The sequence below is a fragment of the Cervus elaphus genome, chromosome 19 (genome assembly GCF_910594005.1).
Source record: "Cervus elaphus chromosome 19, mCerEla1.1, whole genome shotgun sequence".
Taxonomy (NCBI): Eukaryota; Metazoa; Chordata; class Mammalia; order Artiodactyla; family Cervidae; genus Cervus; species Cervus elaphus.
In genome coordinates this window covers 49,160,585-49,182,977 of record NC_057833.1, presented here as the reverse complement: position 1 = coordinate 49,182,977, position 22,393 = coordinate 49,160,585, and the positions used below count along the sequence as shown (strand labels likewise).

The 22,393-nt window shown below is 44.9% G+C and overlaps 1 protein-coding gene across 2 annotated transcripts in view; it reads right to left on the bottom strand.

Moving 5' to 3' along the window:
• The window catches only part of HEG1 (heart development protein with EGF like domains 1), an 83,191-nt gene that overhangs the window by 37,272 nt on the left and 23,526 nt on the right, over positions 1 to 22,393 (bottom strand). For both annotated transcript variants that reach the window (XM_043875505.1, XM_043875504.1), the window contains exons 3-9: positions 21,648 to 21,947; positions 15,658 to 16,011; positions 14,363 to 14,710; positions 9,433 to 9,729; positions 7,187 to 8,557; positions 5,083 to 5,202; positions 4,338 to 4,457 (exon numbers count right to left, since the gene is read on the bottom strand). In XM_043875505.1, coding sequence (XP_043731440.1) covers positions 4,338 to 4,457; positions 5,083 to 5,202; positions 7,187 to 8,557; positions 9,433 to 9,729; positions 14,363 to 14,710; positions 15,658 to 16,011; positions 21,648 to 21,947 — 2,910 coding nt within the window. The remainder of the gene's footprint in view (positions 1 to 4,337; positions 4,458 to 5,082; positions 5,203 to 7,186; positions 8,558 to 9,432; positions 9,730 to 14,362; positions 14,711 to 15,657; positions 16,012 to 21,647; positions 21,948 to 22,393) is intronic.

Here is a 22,393-nt window from a genome sequence, read left to right as displayed (position 1 = left end):
ACATCTTTTTGCTTGTTCTACAGTTCAGTGAAGCCAGCTGCTTAGGACTCTTTCTGAGCAGCAGGGAGCTCTTTGAAAATATTCTTGGCCAAATGAAAGCGTTTCAGCATGCTCTAATTTGCATGTTCCTCTGATGCTTATGAACAATGAAGCTAAATGACTTGAAAAGGGAAAGATGATTGTTAACACAGTAAGCAGCTCTCCTCCTGATCCATGGTGCCTGTGGGACACTCCACACACAGGCTTCCAGAACAGTCCCCCAACTCCTACATCCTCAGGTCTAGGTCTGCACCCAGACTCTCTGTGCAGAAGCACACATATGGTAACTGGCAAGTACAGATCTCTTCTGAATCAGGGCAGTAAACATGGCCTCTGCATCCATGTGAATATGAATAAGGCTACACAGTGTCCCCCAGGCATAGTCACATCTTCACACTGCAATTACATCATCTGGCTTTAGGGCAATTTTTTCACTGGTAATTTACATGTTATCTAAATGATTCTTAAAAGATCCATAATTATTGCTCTGTATTCAGAGTAGTTTATCACTTTCACTGCTTTCAGTTCTGGTCCAAGAGATTAGAAACCTAATGTCAAAGGATACCTCCCATCTGAAGGATCCTACCACTTTCCAAGCTTGCTCAAATATATTATTTATTTTGATCTTCATAATATCCTTGAGTGGGAAGCAGAGCAGGTGGTAATCTGGTTTTACAGATGAGGAAATTGAGGCTGAGGGAGTCAATGTGCTGTACATGCTGACCCCGGAACTGGAAGCCTGGCATTTGAGTCTCTGGGCAAGTATACTTTTCCATACTGTTTCAAAATAAAATCATTTCCATCTCCATTCTTAAACGGAAGCTCCTCACTTATTTCTTACAGGGTGCAGCTAGATGGAATAGGTTACGAGGATGTCTTGACTTTGACTGATGTCTATATTCTCAGATTTTTCTTCCTTAAAAATAACACTTTGACTTGATCCCTGTATTTTAAACAATTTTCAAATTTGACCCTTATTTTAGTAGGGTACAGTTGTTGAAATACATTTCTAGCCCCAAAATGGAGCTATACCTGCCTGGGGTGCCACATCAGCAAGTCCAACTTTCAAGTTCCTAAAAATACTCCCCTTGATTAGTAATGCAGCGCGTCAGTCAGCCCATTCTCAATAGTGAAGCCAACTCTGGGCTCTATACTTCTTTCTAAATAAGGTCAGATATGCAACCCTAGACAATCATGCCCTGTTCCCCATTGCTGCTTCTATGTTCTATAAAACTCAGCTCAGTTCAGTTAAGTTGCTCAGTCATGTCCAACTCTTTGCAACCCCATGAACTGCAGCATGCCAGGCTTCCCTGTCCATCACCAACTCCCAGAGCTTGCTCAAACTCAAGTCCATTGAGTCAGTGATGCCATCCAGCCATCTAATCCTTTGTCGTCTTCTTCAACACCACAGTCCAAAAGCATCAATTCTTTGGTGCTCAGTATTCTTTATGGTCCAACTCTCACATCCATACATGACTACTGGAAAAACCATAGCTTTGACTAGACAGACCTTTGTTGGCAAAGTAATGCCTCTGCTTTTTAATATGCTATCTAGGTTGGTCATAGCTTTTCTTCCAAGGAGCAAGCCATCTCTTAATTTTATAGCTGCAATCACCATGTGCAGTGATTTTGGAGCCCAGAAAAATAAAGTCTGTCAGTGTTTCCATTTTTTCCCCATCTATTTGCCATGAAGTGATGGGACCAGATGTCATGATCTTAGTTTTCTGAATGTTGAGTTTTAAGCCAACTTTTTCACTTTCATCAAGAGGCTCTTTAGTTCCTCTTCACTTTCTGCCATAAGGGTGGTGCCATCTGCATATCTGAGGTTATTGATATTTCTCCTGGCAATCTTGATTCCAGCTTGTCCATCCAGTCAAGCATTTCTCATGATGTACTCTGCATATAAGTTAAACAAGCAGAGTGACAATATACAGCCTTGACATACTCCTTTCCCGATTTGGAACCAGTCTGTTGTTCCATGTCCAGTTCTAACTGTTACTTCTTGACGTGCATACAGATTTCTCAGGAGGCAGGTCAGGTGGTCTGGTATTCCTATCTCTTTCAGAATTTTCCACAGTTTGTTGTGATCCACACAGTCAAAGGCTTTGGTGTAGTCAATAAAGCAGAAGATGTTTTCTGGAACTCTCTTGCTTTTTCAATGATCCAGTGGATGTTGGCAATTTGATCTCTGGTTCCTCTGCCTTTTCTAAACCCAGCTTGAACATCTGGAAGTTCATGGTTCATGTACTGTTGAAGCCTGGCTTGAAGAATTTTGAGCATTACTTTGCTAGCATGTGAGATGAGTACAATTGTGCAGTAGTTTGAACATTCTTTGGCATTGCCTTTCTTTGGGACTGAATGAAAACTGACCTTTTCCAGTCCTGTGGCCACTGCTGAGTTTTCCAAATTTCTTGGCATATTGAGTGCAGCACTTTAACACTCAGTAAAACTCACTCTTGCCCAAAATGGCTCCAAGTGAGTGTTCCTCCCATGGTTTGTGAGGCCCTGTACTTCCCCAGTCCATGAACTGCTTTCCCTTCAATAAAGGACATCAAACTCGTTACCAAATTGTTTTAGTTTTGTCATTTGACACCACCTTCTTTTTTTTTTTTCCATTTACTTTTATTAGTTGGAGGCTAATTACTTTACAATATTGTAGTGGTTTCTGTCATACATTGACATGAATCAGCCATGGATTTACATGTATTCCCCATCCCGATCCCCCCTCCCACCTCCCTCTCTACCCGACCGATCCCTCTGGGTCTTCCCAGTGCACCAGGCCCGAGCACTTGTCTCATGCATCCAACCTGGGCTGGTGATCTGTTTCACCATAGATAATATACATGTTTCGATGCTGTTCTCTCGAAACATCCCACCCTCGCCTTCTCCCACAGAGTCCAAAAGTCTGTTCTGTACATCTGTGTCTCTTTTTCTGTTTTGCATATAGGGTTATCGTTACCATCTTTCTAAATTCCATATATATGTGTTAGTATACTGTAATGGTCTTTATCTTTCTGGCTTACTTCACTCTGTACAATGGGCTCCAGTTTCATCCATCTCATTAGAACTGATTCAAATGCATTCTTTTTAATGGCTGAGTAATATTCCATGGTGTATATGTACCACAGCTTCCTTATCCATTCGTCTGCTGATGGGCATCTAGGTTGCTTCCATGTCCTGGCTATTATAAACAGTGCTGCAATGAACATTGGGGTGCACGTGACATCACCTTCTTAAAAGTCTTGATGATCCTCCTCAGCCCATGGGCAGTAGAAGTCATGCAAATAACAATTTCAAAGGATACAGACATTTGTTCTCTCAAAAAAACACTAAGAACTTTTTCTGTGTTAAATACCAGAGTAAGAGATTTAAGATGATTCCAAGTTGTGTCACTGTACCTGACAGTTCTCTTATCCATCTTAGACAACCCCGTTCCTCACTTCTAATTTCTTCTAGTTCTTCATTAAACTTGGCAGTCTAACACAGGTTACACACCCTGGGTGCAAGAAAGTTCTTAGGACAAACACAGCCTTGTGTGATGGAAGAACTGTGGGCTGCAAACCTGGCCTCTCACAAAGCAGTTACAGAAGCTGGGCCACTAGTTACTTTGTCAGGGCCTTAGTTTTCATTTGGGTTGTTTGCTTTTTAACCTGTATAATGGAGATTATATCTAAAACCAACCAGCTTCATGGACTCTATTAAATTCAAGGTCAAAATGTGACAAATTATATGATACAATTTTGGCAGTAGCTTTTTAAAAATGTATCTACCTGTGGACAAGACCATGAAGATAGTTTTTAAAAATGAAAAGTATGTGTGAATGTGGTAGGACAATCAGGGTTTTATTCTCTTTTTTCCTCTCCCTAATTTTTTTCTTTTTTTTTTAACTCTTTGGTTGAACTATCCTTTTGATCTTTTTTCCCCCCTAACTGTAGGGTAGAACGTAAAGCAAATAGTGTTTGCATAAATGATGGCATATTTAGGCAGTCACTACAAAGTTTATATAATATTTTTTTTATAATATTTTTAATAACATGAAAAATGTTTAAGATATAAAGTTTGCACAAATACCATATGACTTCCAACTGTATAAAAATATAATGTACACTAAAAAAAGATTGCAAATAAAGTGCTATGTCTCTGAGTGGTGGAATAATAGTGTCTTCTACTCCTCCTATATTCCTTCAATTTATACCTTGGGCAAATATTGATTTTGATTAGGGAGAAAAATAATAAATGTTATTTTGCAAAATACTTTGTAGTGCAGAGAAAATTCCAAGACAGACGAACTCTCTTACCCAAATTGCATATCCCTTTTTCCAGCTGGTACCCCACTGGGCATCTGCAGGTGAAGGATCCCTGAGTATTGTTGCACGTGGCTAGGGGTGGGCAAGGGTTTGAGAGGCATTCGTTCACATCTGTGGAGGAGGGAACACAGGACCACAGTGAACTCAGCAGGCAGCACACTCATAATCTGGTATAAGGAGCACTTCTAAGGGCCAAATGGCACTGGGTGTGGAGGGGACCAGAAACCAGTGGACACCACACTTGTTCTCAAGGGGCTACCAGTCTACTGAGGGTGGGGGCAGCCAGGGGTGCAAATAAACATAAATATAAGGTAGGATTTGAAAGTACAGAGAAAGTAAAGACGGTAATTACTTTGATGGGAGAGAGAATTAAGGACTGTTTCAAATAACATCTGGAAAAAGACTGGAAGGACTTTAATAAGCAGATGTGGGTAGGGGGATTCCAGGCTGAAGCACCAGCACAGCAAAGGTCAGAGCAGTAAACTGTGGGAGTTTTCAGGGAGCCATGGGTGGTCCAGGAATGCAGAGTCCACAGAAGGCAGCCAGATCCTGGGGGCCTGTCTATGTCACTGTCTGACATTACTCTGCAGACAATGCATAAGCAAGCTAACCCTCAAGTAAGCAGGGTATGAATTTAAAAATCCTACTGCCCTATGTTTTGGAGGAAAAAGGAGTCTATTGCCTGCCTCAGTGTGGCACTATATTATAGACCAGCACAGATGACTTTTCTTCTTACCCACACTGCAGTTGTCCCCGTGCCAGGAAGGTGAGCACAGACATCGGTACCCACGACGTGTGGTGGGATCCACAACGCACTTCCCGTCATGAAGACAAGGGTGAGTGGTGCAGCTGTTAACTGAAAACACATTTCCAGAATAGAGCAGTTAATCACACAGCAAAGGTAAAAAGGCAGCTCTAGGTAAATATTTAATTCTCCCAGCTAATATTTGATTCTCGCTTATTTCTGTGTACTTGCCCTGAAAAGGCCGTACTACAAAATAGAATGGGTTCCTGGAGGTGCAGAAGAGAAGCATGGGGACTGGATGCCGGCACTGGCTGTGTACACACAGGCGTATTAAACAGCTGGATCCCTGAATACAGGCGCTGGTTCAAATCTGAATGCTGCTTACAGATTCCTGAGCCTGGAAATGATGACATTGCCTTGGGATACTTAACAAATTCTACTTGAAGCAATGCCTATTTAAAACACACGTTAAGGAGGAAATGACACCTGATCAACTATCCTCCCTGCTCCAAGTTTTCTCTTTTCCAAAGATCTCACACTGTAAATGGGTCTCCAAATAACTGTGCAGTCATTCAGAAAAAAAGCCTGCAAGTGAGCACTCTCTTCACACACTGTGACCATGAGCCCATCTGACTCAGCCAGGCCCTGATGAGGCACAGGCTCCACTGTCCTCTTAAGACTCCCGGCTCCCAGGGGCAGTGACCACACTCTCCGTTTTGGTCTCTATAACTGGCCTTGTCACACTCCAGTTATACCATAACTGCCTAATAAAGGTTTCTGACACACACTGAGAAAAGTCAAAACTCACAACAGAAGGAGAAAAGTCATCTCCAAGGAGAAAAGTCAGTGGTAGATTGAGAAAAAGAAGACAAAAATCGAGCGTTCTAGCTCCAGAATTACCCTGAAGACAAACAGGCTAAACCTGAAGATGGTGTCCTTGCTCCTCGTGGCTACTTCAAATATACCTAAACGTGTGCATACACCTATATATCCAAACACTGCACCCACAGGCTCTGTCACAAAAGACATAGCAACAGCCAGTGACAATCCTCCTAATACTGGCCTACAGTTATCACTGCAGGGGCTGTAGTCGGCTTTAAGGGACACTTGTGAATTATGTTCTATCTAATATTGGAATATACTTGGCATCTGGAAATGAAGCCTGTGAGTCCTGAAGCAGGATTGCAAACTCGCCAGAAGCAGCAGCCAGCTTCCATCTCCTAGTGGCACTCAGACCACTGGCATGAAGTGGGCACTGATGTATCAGGGCTCTCGGGGCTGTGTGGGCTGCGGGGCTTGTGGCTGGACCACAAGCTGGATGACGGCTGCCTACTTGGACCTGCCTCCAATGCCCTCCCCTTCTTCCTTCCTCCCTTCAGTCTCCATTTCACATTTTTATCAATAGCAGTTTTCCTTGCCTGAGTCTAGACAAACTAAATATCCAGCAAATTTTGGCCCTGACATCAAAGGATGTCATCCTACTCCCTGCTACCTGTACTTAGGTGACAAAGAATCACGTGGATGGCTTTATTTCTCTTGTCCCAGCAACTTGAACATGGATAGAGAGATATATAACCTCAAGCGCAAGGTCACACAGGCACTATAGGAAAGGTCAGTTCATCGTCTTCTCATTGAACATGTCCCTTCACCCGTATTTATCAGCCAGCGCCATAGTCTTAGGGTAATCTCAGGGGATCAAGAGATGCTTCCCCGGTGACTGGGGCACAGGCTGACCAACTCAGAAGCTTGGGATTCTGATCTGGAAGCAGGCACTTGCTCACTCTGTGTCTTAGACAGGTCATGTAAAGCTTCTTCACTCCAGTTTCCCACCCTTCAATCTCACTTTGCTACCCCACTCTGGCCTTGTTAAAGGCATGCTTGAAAAGGTCATGCATTTACAGGGCATTACAACCTACTAACTACTAGTGTCAACATGGCCAATGGCATCTTCTCCTGTCTGCCCTCTGTAACTCAGGAGTGAGAAAGAGGGAGAAAATGGTCACTGGGGCATTCTTTCCTGCTTTTCAACAGAAAGCATTGAGATCACACCAGAGACCCACACAGTCCTCAGCATGTGTCCACAGCTGTGTCCTACCTGCGGCTGGAGACGACAGTGCTGTGGGTGGCTGGGTGCTGCTCTGGGCCGTGGAGGTGGTCGATGGAGGAGTTAACACCTTAGCTGTAGAGACAGGCGTGGTTCTGGGGGGAGGAGATGTTTTGAGGAAAGATGAAGCCAGGCTGTCCTCTTCTGTAGGGCCAGGCTCTGTTGTGGATTCTTCAGTCAGGGGGAACAATCTGGTGGCGGCATCTCTATGCACTGGGCTCCCTTCTGTGGTGACAGCACCTTCTGTTGTGACTTGGACCACGAGAATTTCAGGATTGGTTGGCGAGAGCTGAACCACTGTCTGTACTGTTTCCCCGGCCACTGTCTGTACTGTTGTGGGGCCACCCATCAGAGCTGCTGTGCTTGACGGGACACTAGGGCTGGCCTCGGGAGAATGAGAGGTCTTGAGAGTGGTGGCTGCCAAAGCTGGAGACGTGTGGGCTAAGCCAGTGCTCGTGGCTGGAAGGGCTTGCTCAGTGTCTGTAGAAGTGGAGTAGTCTGTGAAGGCCAGGGGTGAAGGGATCCCCAGAGTAGACATCACTGTTACAGCTTCCGTGGCCTCTGCAGGCAGAGTCTGCAGGCTTGGTGGCTTTGATTCCGTAATGATGTTCTCGAGGTATGGGTTACTCTGGTTCTTAGGATCTGCTGTTTGACTGCTAAGCAGCAGTGGCATAGACGATGTAACTGCTGACGTCCGAACTGAAGTCACAGGAGCACCCCTTGCCCTGGGCAGGAGTGGGGTAAAAGGTGCAGGTGGGAGGGGTGTCTGTGAGTCAGACGGCGAGGTGGGGGCAGATGCTGTCAGGGATACTGACGAGGGTGGTGGCGAGGAGGACAAAGGAGTGGGTGCATCAGGGGTGGATGGCAGGGGATGGGTGGAGGCCCCGGCAGATGGCAAGGTTAATGAGAAGAGCTGATAGGACCGTGACACTGAGGGCAAGGGCAGGGGCGGCTCCGATGAAGAAGATGATAACCCATCACCAACAGATTTAGCGTCGGCGTCCAGAGGGACCAGAGTGGCCGGCATATTAAGGGTGGGTGTGTGAGACGGAGAATTGGCCGAGGGCAGGACCAGCACCTCGGTGGAAGGCTGAGCATGTTCTCCTTGGTGGGATGAGATGTTACTCCTCTCGGTCTGAGCCTGAGAAGAGTACGAAGAGTCTGAACTCAAAGAGCTTGAGATCTTAACGGAAGAGGTCGAAGTCTCCCTTCCATCCGAGGATGAACTGTTGTCCGTAATGGACAGTAGGGTCCGTTCCCCTTTGGTGAAAGGAGATGAAGCACAGGTGTAGTTTGTGTGCTCACTGGAGGTTCCGCAATCAGGATCTGTGCTGCTGACTCCATCGTAGCTAATCCCAGTGACTGCCAAGGGAAAACTGCAGTTAGGCCAGTCAGACAGGCATCTGTGAACCTATACTCTGAGACAGACTTTCGGTGTCCGGCCCACGAACTGCCCTCCGGGGGAGAGACACTCTCTCTGGAGAGACTGTACAGGGAGGCAGGCAGGGTTTGAATGGACCTGCCCTCCTGTGAAGAGCGTAGTGGCAGCACTGGAAACGGTAATAAAAGAGAAGTGGGGCCCCAAATAATAGGGAACAGGTCCAAATTCCTTCCACAGACCTTTTTTTTTGATAAAAACAAATTAGTATCTGAAAAGCTCTTAAGACCCCAAATAGAACAATTGTTGTGCCTAAATGGAAAAAGGAAAACCCTCCCAACTTTCCATTCTGTATAATGAGATATTTCTTTCCCAGGAGATTGGCCTCAGCCACAGCCCGGCTGGGCTCCTTGATTGCAAGCATCCTGGCTGACAACAGTGCCAATGTCTCGGGTAAGCGTGGGGGGGGGATGGGGGTGGGGGAGGTGGGAGAACCCAGACAGTGCTCTTCACAGGGAGCTGGTAAGACACTTTCTGGGTTGACAGCAAACTCATTCTAGAAAGTGAAAGTGAAAATGTCACATCAGACATGTCACTCAGTCATGTCTGACACTTTGTGACTCCATGGACTGTAGCCCGCTGGGCTCCTCTGTCCATGGAATTCTCCAGGTAAGAATACTGGAGTGGGTTGCCATTTCCTTCTCTCAGGGATCTTCCCGACCCAGGGATGGAACCCAAGTCTCCTGCATTGCAGGCGAATTCTTTACCATCTGAGCCACCAGGGAAGCCAAAATCATCCTAACACCACAAGCAAACCGACAGATATGCTGAGGGAACATGCAGAGATCCTGCCTATCACCTCCATGCCCTCCGAAGGTCCTTGTGGCTGCCAGTGAACCCGAGACTGGGCGGGCGTCCCCGGTCACCGTCATGTTCTCCTGCTGCGTGGCACTCTCCATTTCTCCAGCTGTCGCCGCCGATAGCTCCGCATCCCTGGGAGTTGTGCTACCGTTGGTGAGAGATCGCAGTGTGCGCTCCCCAACTCCAGAGAACGTAGCCAAAGTGTGCGGGCTGTGAGTGCGGACTCCAGGCGCTCCCCAGGAAGCCCCCTCCTCAGCTTCGGCACCAACATCCAGCTCAGGACTGTCTTCGGTGGCTACAAGAGGACAGGAAAGGGGAGGGCTGGTCAGTGAGGTGTACAGTGGGGCTGTGTGAGCCACAATGCTGTCCTCCGCCTTCTCAGGGTCTTTGTCTGAAACAGACAAGGTGAAAGAAAACCCAACATGTGTGTCTTTCCTGCTAACATAGCAGTGACTGAAACCTCCAGAGGCAGTGCGGGATCAACACTGCTGTTCAAGCGACTTGGATTTATGATAAGGTTCATTACTCCAGTGAACAGGATCGATACAATATTTCTGCTTGGTGATACATAATAAATAGTGTTTATGTCAGGGAAATTGGTGGTGGTGGCGGGGGGAGTGAAAGTCGCTCAGCCATGTCCGACCCTTTGCGACCCCATGGATGACACAGTCCACGGACTTCTCCAAGCCAAAATACTGGAGTGGGTAGCCTTTCCCTTCTCCAGGGTATCTTCCCAACCCATGGATGGAACCCACGTCTCCCATATTGCACACAGATTCTTTACCAGCTGAGCCACCAGGGAAGACCTAAGTGAGCGAAAAACTAACAACCCTGCAGGGAGCTTTCCACCTGACAAGACCAGGGAGGGAGGCTGGTATTACCCTAAAGGCTTTTACCTCCAGGTGGGACCAGCGATAGCTGATGGACACAGGGCCTGCCATTCTACAGTGTCTGTTACTCTACATTGTAGCTCTTCACCCGAGCACCTCAGTGAGAAATGGCGTCATGGTTAGAGGTTACAAGTGGGTTTGGTTGTTTCTTTTTCTTGCTGGGGACTGAATAAGAATATGTGACACATGAATAAATATCCTTTTCCTTTTTTCTTGGGTACATATTTTATGCTATAAACTTAAAGAATCTTAGATTATTACCAACTAAATCCTTCTTTTCAGAAATGAGGGAAACGAGGACCAATTCTTTTTAGCCTAACTGCTTCATAAGCTGGATCTAATGAGAAAAACAGGCTCTTTTCTGATTCTTATTCCAATTCCCAAGTCAGTCTAGTCCTTGAGAGACCTACCTTGGTGGAAAATGGATGTAAAGCTGAGTGTGAGGTCAGTTCACTTCATGATGCTAGTGCTAAATGGCTTCAGTTGTATCCAACTCTTTGCAACCCCATGGACTATGGCCCCCCAGGCTCCTCTGTCCATGGGATTCTCAAGGCAAGAATACTGGAGTGGGTTGCAGTGTCCTTCTCCAGGGGCTCTTTCCAACCCAGAGATTGAATCTGCATCTCTTATACCTCTTGCAAAGGTAGGTGGGATCTTTACCACTAGTGCCACCTGGAAAGCCCTCACTTCATAACAGGTTTGTGTTAACTGACCGGCAGGGATGAACATGCACACAGGCATACACAGGGAGCACCAGGAAAGCCAGGACCTGGTCGCAGATGTGACCTGATCCTCACGGGGGGACTTAAAAGAGACCCACGCAAAGTCCACCAGGAGAAGCTGGAGAGCTAAGCGTACCTGACCATAAATTCCCTGACAAAGAGGACAGGCCTGTGATGATGTCATACAAAATGTAGGCCAACCATCCCCCTTAGGCTGACAGACTTAACACAGGGGGCAGTCATGCCCTGAAACAGAGGGGCTGCATCTGAACCCAGAGGAAGAGATGAATCAAGAAATCTGAGAGCCGTATGACAGAAGCTGTGAGCTGTGGGTGATTCCAAGGAAATGAGAGAAAGCGTTATGTTAACCCAGAGCAGGTGGTTTCAGGAACACGGCTCTTCCTTATCTGGTGCCTCAGAACCCCACGTGCCACTCACACTGAGGTCACATTGTCCACACACACCAATTGCACCCTGACTGCAGAGTGTAGGGTACTGAAGAGATGGAAGAGGGAAATTCTATGGGATGTAAGCTCCAGGCCTGCGAAGGCGAAACTTCTGAGACCACAGGGGCAGGGCAGAAAAGGATACCTTGTGTTTAAGTGACAGAAAGAGTGTGTTTTCCATGCCTGGACATATAACAGCACAGTCTCCACCCACATATGTGATATTCTTTACAACAAAGCATATGCTTTTCCATATCACATCAGTAGTAAATATTAAATGCTAATTTTCCTCATTAATTAGAGAACTCATAGCAGAGAAAAGAGCTGCCACTGTAATGGTGGAAAGGTAAGAATTCAAACCTATTATAAGCTTAAATGATAAGTTACTGCATTTTTGGTTTATCAACATACAATTTACATTGATAAGGCTGATGAGAATTGTTTTCAACATATTTTTCAAAAACATTCTTAAAAAGGAACATCAAAGGAAAAGTTTTCTCAAAGCGACAGACTAGAATTCATCAAAATTAAAAAATTTGTGCTGTCCATGGGATAACAGCAAGAAAGTTAAAAGACAACCCCTAGAATAAGAGAAAATGACTGCAAATCATCTTTCTGATGAAGGACAAGTATCCAGAATATACAAAGAACTCTCACAACTCAATTAAAGAAAGATAAACAACCCAATTTAAAAAGAGTCAAAAGATCTAAACATACGTTTCCAAAGACGATATACAAATGGTCAATGGGCACATGAAAAGATGCTCACCATCATTAGTCAGCTGGGAAAACTGCAATCCAATACCACTTAAGATGCCACTTAACCTCCACTAGGATTGCTGTTACTGTTGCTCAACTGCTAAGTCATGTTCAACTCTTTGCAACCCCATGAACTGCAGCTACAGCATACCAGGCGCCCTTCCTTCACTATCTCCTGGAGTTTCCTCAAATTCACATCCATTGAGTCGGTGATGTTATCTAACCACCTCGTCGTCTGCTGCCCCCTTCTTCTTTTGCCCTCAATCTTTCCCAGCATCAGGGTCTTTTCCAATGAGTCAGCTCACTAGAATCAAAAGAGCTCGACAACAACAAGTGGTGTTAAAGGTGCTTAGAAACTAAAATCCTCCTACTTTGCTGGTGGGAATACAAAATGGTGCAGCCACTCTGGAAAAGAGTTTGGTAGTTACTCAAAGGTCAGAAACAGAGCTACCATCTAACCTGGCAATTCCAAGAAAACATATGTGCACACAAAAACATGTACTTGAATGTTCACAAGAGTACTACTCATCATAACCAAAAGGTGAGAAATAACTGATAAAAGTATAAATTAAAACGTGGCACATCCATACAATGGAATAATATTTGGCAATACAAAGGAATGAAGCACTGACACATGCTACAACATGGATGAACCTTGAAAACCTGATGCTAAGTGAAAAACACAACAGACCACACATTTTATGGTTCCATTTATAAACATCTCGATATGCAGATGACACCACCCTTATGGCAGAAAGTGAAGAGGAACTAAAAAGCCTCTTGATGAAAGTGAAAGTGGAGAGTGAAAAAGTTGGCTTAAAGCTCAACATTCAGAAAACTAAGATCATGGCATCTGGTCCCATCACTTCATGGGAAATAGATGGGGAAACAGTGGAAACAGTGGCTGACTTTATTTTGGGGGGCTCCAAAATCACTGCAGATGGTGATCGCAGCAATGAAATTTAAAGACGCTTACTCCTTGGAAGGAAAGTTATGACCAACCTAGATAGCATATCAAAAAGCAGAGACATTACTTTGCCAACAAAAGTCCGTCTAGTCAAGTCTATTGTTTTTCCAGTGGTCATGTATGGATGTGAGAGTTGGACTGTGAAGAAAGCTGAGTGCCAAAGAATTGATGCTTTTGAACTGTGGTGTTGGAGAAGACTCTTGAGAGTCCCTTGGACTGCAAGGAGATCCACCCAAACCATCCTAAAGGAGATCAGTCCTGAGTGTTCATTGGAAGGACTGATGTTGAAGCTGAAACTCCAGTACTCTGGCCACCTCATGCGAAGAGTTGACTCATTGGAAAAGACCCTGATGCTGGGAGGGATTGAGGGCAGGAGGAGAAGGGGATGACAAGAGGATGAGATGGCTGGATGGCATCACTGACTCGATGGACATGAGCTTGAGTAAACTCTGGGAGTTGGTGGACAGGGAGGCCTGCGTGCTGTGATTCATGGGGTTGCAAAGAGTTGGACACAACTGAGCGACTGAACTGAAATGAGAGTAGGCAAGTCTATAGAGGCAGAAAGTAAATTCATGGCTGTCAGAGGCCCAGAAGAGCAGAGAATGGGGAGAGACCACATGAGCACAGAGTTTCTTTTCGGGATTATGGGAATGTTCTGGAATAGATGGTAGTGATAGTGGCCCAACTCTGTGACTATACCAAAACCCAGTGAATTGTACCTTTTAAATGGGTGAACTGTACAGAATGTGAAATATAGTTCAATAAGGCTGTTTAAAAGGGGGAAAGAAGAATGTCTCTTGATGAAAGCCCAGACCTGGCATGAACAACCACTCACAAGGAGGTGATACAATACCCTCACCTTCCAGAAGCTGTGTGATGGTGGCAGCGTGGGGGTGTGGGGTGAGCTCTAAGGGCTGGAAGGACACTGCAGAGAAGTCCCTGAGCTGTGTGGCAACAAGTGGTAACAGCAGCATCTTGGAGACGTTACAGAAAAATTGGGGGATATACAGGGATAGGTATCACCAGCTAGAAGGATGGCATGGAAATATTGAGAGGCCTGCAGAACTATTTCATTATCGCTGAAGATCAAGCTCAGGCAGCCGCCCACCCTCTTTGGGGTGCGGTTCTGTGGATGGAGACTCACTTGAGCGCTCCCCACGGGGTGCCGAGAAGCCCAGACTTTCTGAGGAGGATGAAGACAAGGACTCGGTGGCCAGCTCAGAGTAGCTCATTTCATACAGCGCTGGGTCCCTTCCTGGAGACTGTGGGGCGGAGGCTGAGAAGCGGGTCAGAACTGAAGCATTCACAACCTCAGGATGGGAAGTGGAGCTTCCTGCTGCACCTGCAAAGGGCTCGCTGCCGGTGGAAAACCAGAGAGTGGTGCTCTCTTCACCTCTGACTGGCAGGACGGACCGAGAGGAGATTTCTGTCTGAGACACAGGGCTGCCATTCCCTGCACCAGAGCCGCTGGCCAGCTGGGGTCCTCCGGAGGCTGAAAGGTGTCAGACACAAAAGGCCATTACATGGATGTAAGAGAGATCCCTCCACAACTAAGACATAAGTCTTTCCTAAGAGAAGGTGCCCTTTGCAAGGACCTTGTACAGTGTTTATACTATATGTGTGACCTGACGTATACTTTCATGTTCTAAACAATTATTTCAAAACTATTCAGTGTCAATAAGAGAGCAATACCAAAAACTGGTGAGGAGCGGAGCTTTTAAACAATATGTGCAAAGTCTCAGAGTAACTTAAAGGCCTGAGTGTTTTGTTCTTTCACCTAAAACATGGGGAAGTATGAGCCAGTGAGTATGCTGCTATGTCCATTAAATACAATGTGCCCAAATATTATGCTTTTCAGTATTTTCCTAAGGCAGTTCTATTATTAATAAAGATTATTCTAATTCTGAAATACAGCAAAAAAAAAAAAAAAATCAACTATGGGAGCTCACTAAAACCATGAACTTGAGGAGTATATTTACATACTCTGCACATTTTATTTGTGAAGATGATCTGTACATAAGATAACTGTAGCTGGCTTTAAAGAGCGGCCAGCTCTTTAAAAGTTTTTTTTTTTAAGTTGAAGCTGCAGAACCACAAGATGCATTAGCACCAGGAGCTTGGAGGTGGGAGTCTCAGCTCTGCGGTGAGGGAGATAAAGATCACGCACTCACTACTTAAACCAGCTGAGCCTCAGCTTCCTCATCTACAAGAAAGCAGGAGGAATGATGACCGTTTGACTAATTTCACAACATTGTCATGAGGCTGAAAATCAAAATGTGATAATGTGGTCTACCAGATAAAGGAGATAGTGTTACCCAAGAATACAGTTGTCTTCTTTTTTTTTTTTATAAGATTACAAATGGTCTTGAAGTGACCCCTTGAGGAAATTCAACAATTTTAAAATGTCCATAATAAATCAAATAGAGATTGAAGACTTACTTGGAGAATCATTTTGCCAAAATTCCCTTGAGACATTGGAAGATGTAGGACCAAATGCACTTTCTGGGGACAGCTCTGTGAATGCCCCATCCCCTGGGCTCCTGAATACTCCACTGCTTCTTCTCAACTCTGCCTCCGAGGGGGAAGAATGGACTGATGATGAAGTTGTGGCAATTTCAGAGTCCTCAAGGAAATGTTCTGTCTCATTCAGAGGTCGCAGACTGATAGCTAAAGACTGGGGCGTCCTTCGGACACTGTTGGGGAACATGGTGGCAACATGGACACTCTTTGTCCCACTCACCGAGGAGTTGTGGACAGCAGTAGAGTTGTTTAAATCCTCTGTACTTCCAGAAGCTAGAATGGAAGAAAATATGCTTTAAGACTAGCCAGGGTGTATCTGGATGCAAATAATGTTAATTACATTTTGGCAGATGAGTATATGTCATGTGGATCTAATAGATAAACACACCTAACACACTCATTCTCCCTCTTTTCACAGAGCTAAGTGGAGAAGCATGAGGTCCTTCACTGAGCACAATGAAAGCTTCAGATCAAGCTAGAAGGAAGACAGCAGAAAGCCTCTAGACCCGATTTGCGTCAGTCTATATAAAAGAAGCTAAAAACTTCCGCTCTTGAGTTCCACCTTATAACTTATATAGTACAGGCCACTGTGACACAGTCTGTGCTTTGTTTTGTTTTAGCCATGTAAGCCTTTTGTTCAAATGCTATTACAGATTAAAGCCTATACCTAAAAATGCATAAAAGTGGGTGCATTACAGGGGACCCAGTCACCAACAAGGAGGCCTTGGGCTTTGCACCCACAGTCGGAACAGTGGTGGCCTAGAACAGTCATTCCCAGCCTTGGCACCATCGATAGATCTTTATTACTTGCCACCTCAGGGCTATGGTAAAACTGACATTTCGAAAGACTATTAACCAAGCTGCATTTATTAAGTAACAGAGCTTCTAATCAGCAAGAGATACTCATCATTACCCCACTGATTTGATTTAATTCCACCCAAAAGCAACAGGCTCCATCCCTGGAGTTAACGTCATGAAGCTTTGGAGACTGGTTCACACAGTACTCCAGTGGGTCCCAAGGACTCCAGGTTGGGAACAGTGTTTCTGATGAAATGGATGGCAGACACTGGACCAGTTGTCAAGAGCCTCAAGAACTGAATAATACATCATTGGTCAAAGTGGACAGTCTGCTCTGCGGAAGTACAGTGGCTTGCTGGTGGTTCCCTTCCACAAAGAACTTTCCAAAGGACACCCTGAGAAATGACCTCCAGAAGGGCACAATGAAAGCCTCATTCCAAACAGGAATACACTGCAGGGAAGCTTGGTGAGTGGGCAAGAAGACCCAGAGGCAAGAAGGAAGAGGGCTTTTTTTCTCTTTTTAAGCCAAATTTTTAAAAAAGTACTCTCTATACCTATAAAATGAAAGGCTTCAAATTGTTAATTATGACCCAGGAAAGGAAAAAATAAAGTCCTCATTATAAATGTTTCTTTGAAGACCAGTCCAATATGCACTCGTAACCAAAAGCACAAATAAAAGTTAAACATATACATAGAGAGCAAGCACAGGAAACAAAAAGGCTCCTTTTCCTTTTGTACAAAACCACAGAACCAGGTATACCTAGAACACAGGCTGTGGCTCTGGTTGCTGGACCTTCAGGGGGACAAGGAAGATGCAGGCAATCCATAAAACTAGTAATCAAAGGAATAGAGAGACCTGGAAACAAAAATAGTTGCAGTCTATAGCCATCCCTACTTAAGAACAAAAACAAATGGACCTGGGGTTTTTGAGCACAAGCCATCCATTCTCCTTACTTAACCCTGAAATAAACCTTTCTCTGCTACAAACTAACAAAAAAGGTTCAGTATTTAGAAAAAAAAGCACAAACAGACATGTCCCAGATCCTCAGTCACCTACTTAGCCTCTTGGGCCTGACTTCACTGGAGTCACCATCTATATCCACCAATTACAGCCCCATCGGACTGCTGAGTGCTCTTTCAAAACACTTTTATTCCAAGTAAATTGCGTTATTTCATCGACTCAGTGCACAGTGACGGTGTTATTGGACTCAGCCTGAATACCTGTCCAGCAAAGCAAATCGCCTCAGAAATACAACCGTAAACATCACAACTGCTGAAAGTCACAAAAGGAAAATGGCTAGGTTTTCCCTGACCCTGAGGCTCTATGGAACACCGTTTCACCATTTCATTATCATCAGTATTACAAGCTGACTTTTCAACTAATAACAATATGCCACTACTTTACGTATACCTCCACACACTGTGCTACCTAAGACTTTATTTGTATAATCTCATTCAATCCTCACAGTAAAGCTACTAAGCCGTGTGAATACTTCTGTAGAGTTGGGGCTTCTTAATAAAAGGAGAAAAGGCTTGGTCAAACTAACCTACAATCACCACTCATGTTACCAAATGAGGACCTGCTGAAAACATCTAGGGGGAAATGTACCATGTTTCTAATCAGCAGACCAGCACTACTGATTATTTAATAATTGCCCTTTCTTGCTCATTTTCTACCCTTGAAGCAGCCATTCAAAAATGAGAAGATCATCCATTTGGGAGCAGAAACAAGCTAAATTCCATAATATTTATAATAAGAGGTGAAAAGAATCCCTGCTCTTCTGGGGAAAGAATATGGGTCCCTCTCCCATTACAACACAACGTACTGGAGCCTTGGGCACGTATTACGATGCTTGCCCTCGACTTGGCTGTGATCCAGAACTTGCCAAAAATCTGGCTGAAGCAGCTGATATTTGGGAAAGGTATTACTAAATCTACAACCTTCTGAGTTATTTATATTCTCTTCCTCTACAAAGTGAAATCACCACAAAGCAATTTACCTGGACCATATCAGCTCAGCTGCCCACAGAAACACTTTCATGAGTTGAGATCCATTACTACACCCTCAGCTCCTATTGAGTACATATAGAAAACATCACCTTTTAAAGAACATTAGCACAATTTCCACAAAACAGCAATTGAAGGCATTTTCTATTATGATCCTCAATATTTGTTATATAAAATTCCTCTTAGAATGTACTGCCCCCCAAACACTGAAGCCTATGGATGAAATTGTATTACTCACTTTATCTGACAACATATCATACCCCACCCAGTTTCCCTTTGTGCCCTGGTTTCCAGGAAGCTCGGTACTAAATTTAGTGCTCAACTGTAGCCACTCTCACATAATTCAACATACACATACCTCTTTTCACCTTTAAAAGAGAACTTTTTTCCCTATTAGTTGCTTTGCTTACTTTCCCCCCTAATTATCAAATAGTACATGGTCATTCGAGAAAATATAAAAAGTAGAGAAAGAAAAAAAAAAAGCAGGAAGCAAAATAATTTCAAATGGCTTCCGATTTCTTCTTTTAAAATCTGAGTTAGCTGTCTAGGCCTATACAATTTAATGCATATATTTATTAGCATGTAATTTATTTTTGGAAGCAGGCAACCCCTGGCTACCCAAGCCTCAGAACGGCTATGTTGTGTGTACATTTGTGTGCAGCAGAATGAGAAGTGAAAGGAGTCACAGAAGACAAAGGCTGATGTGTCTAGAATAACAGATGCTGGAACTAGAAGGATCCTCAGGATCAGCTGGTGTAATCCCTTCATGTTTCGAATAAGGACCCCCATCCTCCCCAAGCCATACTATTGGCTGGCCATCCTAGCGCTCACCTAGTGAGCAGCATCAGTCTTCTGACTGACCCAAGTGCCAGGACTTTCACAGGGTCACATTCACCAGTGACAGAGCAGCCAAGTGCCACAAAGTATACGCCCCCGCCACACTCCCCCTTGGCCCCGATTCCCCACGGAGAGGCCAGCTGGGCTGGGTGACTCCCAGTCTGTGTCTGGCAAGTCCTGCTGGCTTTCTCAGCACTCTGGCCTGCATGCCTAGAACTCCTAGATGCCACAGTCAGGAAACCTACATCTCAAGATTCAGGTCTCAGGGGAGGTAAGAGATACACTAGAGCTCTGGTTAGCAGGGACCAGCCCAGCACTCAAAATAAAGCAGAGCTTTGGGACTTCCCTGGTAGTCCAGTGGTTAGGTGTCTGCCTTGCAACGCAGGGGATGCAGGTTCAATCCCTGGTCAGGGTACAGAGTTCTCACATGCCAAGGGGCACTAAGCCCATATGCCACAACTAGAGAAGCCTACACACTACAACAAAGACCCAGCACAGCCAAAACACAAAATAAACAAAAAAATTAAGCAGAGCTTCATCTCCCACATGGCTTCAGACCCTTGTTCATGTCCTCTGTACATCCCTGCAGCAGGATGGGGCTAGCAGGCTAGATCCAGATGGCTGGCAGTCACATCCTGAATGCCTGGGTCTCCCTGCATTGAACAGCACCCAAAGTCCCCTCCAGTATCTTAGAGGGAGGTGGGACTCTACCTGGCACAGAACAACTGGTTCACTAAGAAGGAAGAGCAATGCTCAGTGAAGGATTTAAAGAAGAGGAACGATATGTTAGACCACTTCAAAAATTAAAAGAATGAGGTTCTAAAAGGATGAAGGAATTGGAGGGCTAAATATTTTTCTTAAAGTATAGATGACTACAGTCAAGGCCAGTAGCTGGAAACATAGACTGATTTTCACATATACCACAATAAATATACCACAGCAGTGGGTTGAATTTAAAGTATAAATATTAAATGAGCCTGACCAGAGTCAAGTTTAGCTTCCTAGAAAATGCTTCCTTTCCACCATTTCGTAAAGTGGTTCTTAAACCACCGAACCACAGGACTTTGAAGCTGGAAAGGATCGTAGCTTTTATCCAATCTAACCAACATTTAAGAATAATTTTAAAAGCAATCCCCTAAAAAATATGAATCATAAATTATATACATACCCAGTTGGCAGGAAACTGTATAGAGCATATGAAAGGGGAATGGGCTGCTTTCAATAGGTATTCCAGAGAAGATCTCCGTTTTCACTTTGATGACATAAACCCGAACCCCTAGTCCTGTAAAGTATTTCTAATATCCTCTGAAATGGCAACTTCTGAAGCCATCTAAGCTCCATTTCGCAAGGGTACTTTCAACCCTCTTGGCCCTGCTCCCTACAACATGGAGATGACAACACAAGGAGCACGCACAGGCTCAGAATGAAACCTCGTAGAAGAGAAACGGTGGGCAGTTTCCAGCACTGGCCTGTGGCCGGATGAACCCTGTAATATTTGGCACATGTTCATCCCCTTACTCATCAACTGTACCTCGCTGTGAGGCAGAGGAACCTAAGAGAAGTAACAGACACAATCTGTGTCCTCAGAGGATTACAGTCCAGCTGGGTAGAAGGCTAAGATGGATAAGGATAAGCTAGTGTGACCTGGTGGATGGCTCGGAGGGTTGATGAAAGGCTCAGTGGAGGTGGAACACCTACATGGAGACTTAACTGATGACCAGGGGTTGGAATACAAAGGGCCCAGTGACCCACCACTACAACCTTGCAAACACCTGCCTATGTGGGTTTTCTGACGCCCAGAGAAAACTGTCTGTTATCTTTGCCATTGAAAGAAACATTTTTGCAATAATGAGGAAATACAAATATAACTCTCTATCGAATGGCACAATGTTCACCATTTTATTCACCCTGGAACTGATCTCTTATGCAAGAACACACACCAGCCACACTCAGTCTTGGCTGTGTGCGTATGTGCATATGTAGGGGAAAGGGAAAAAGCAGGGCCTGGTGGAGAGAAAGGTCTAGAGCAGGCTACCAGACCAACTATTATTTTCTTCCTTGTACAAGTAAAGAAAACACATTTTAAAGATGAACTTCAGCACTGAGCTAAATTGTGCAGGTTGTACTTTTAACCCCCAATACTTTGCACTGGTGCTGAGTCTTTCCTCTTAGCCCCTGTAATGAGTATGTAACTGGCTGGACATTCAGGGCTGTTTATTTCTATTCTGCATGACTTCAGAGGGTGGAGCTGCGACAGAAGCACTCACATGAGAGACGGTCAGAGGGAGGGGAGTAAGCTGATGTCCTGGAGAGAGGCGGCCAGGAGGGCTCTTGTCCTGAGGAATTTCTCCCCTTGGGGAGTGCGGTCTCTTCTTCCCCCTCCACAGCAGGGAGAGAGGACTGGCTCAGAACTGAAGTGGCAGCCATTTGGGTGTGCACAGTCACGTCTTCAGGGAGCCCCTGCCCCCTCGCCGGGGAACCCCAGGATGTTCCACTCTCCATGTAAAGAGGGGCAGTTCTTGCTTCTGACCCTGAACTGCTGGATGGCGGGTGACGCTTTCCCAAGGCTGAAAGTAGACAGTGACAATTAAAATTCCACCAGCAGACTTCCAAATGTCTGAACCATCTTTGAGTGAGCTCACCTCTGACCTCTATAAAACAGACACCAGAAGAAATCAGGAGCAACTGCTCATTCTTTGAAAAATTTCCTCCTGAAGCAGAGACCACAGACCCACACAAAGGCTGTTTTCAGATCTCACAAAGAAAGACTCTGTAGTTTATGGTAAAATTATCAACAAAGGAGCACAAAGAAGCTAAATATCAGACGACCTGGAACCAGAGGTCAGTTTTAGATCATCATGACACATCACTCACATTCCACAAAGCTGGTCCCAGAATTTACTTAAATTTAAGATAAAATTTCCACGATCCAAATGACCAACAAACCCAGGCAGCATCAAATACAGTTTCTAAGCTCTGTATCCATCATTCACAAATAGAATGTAAAATACTG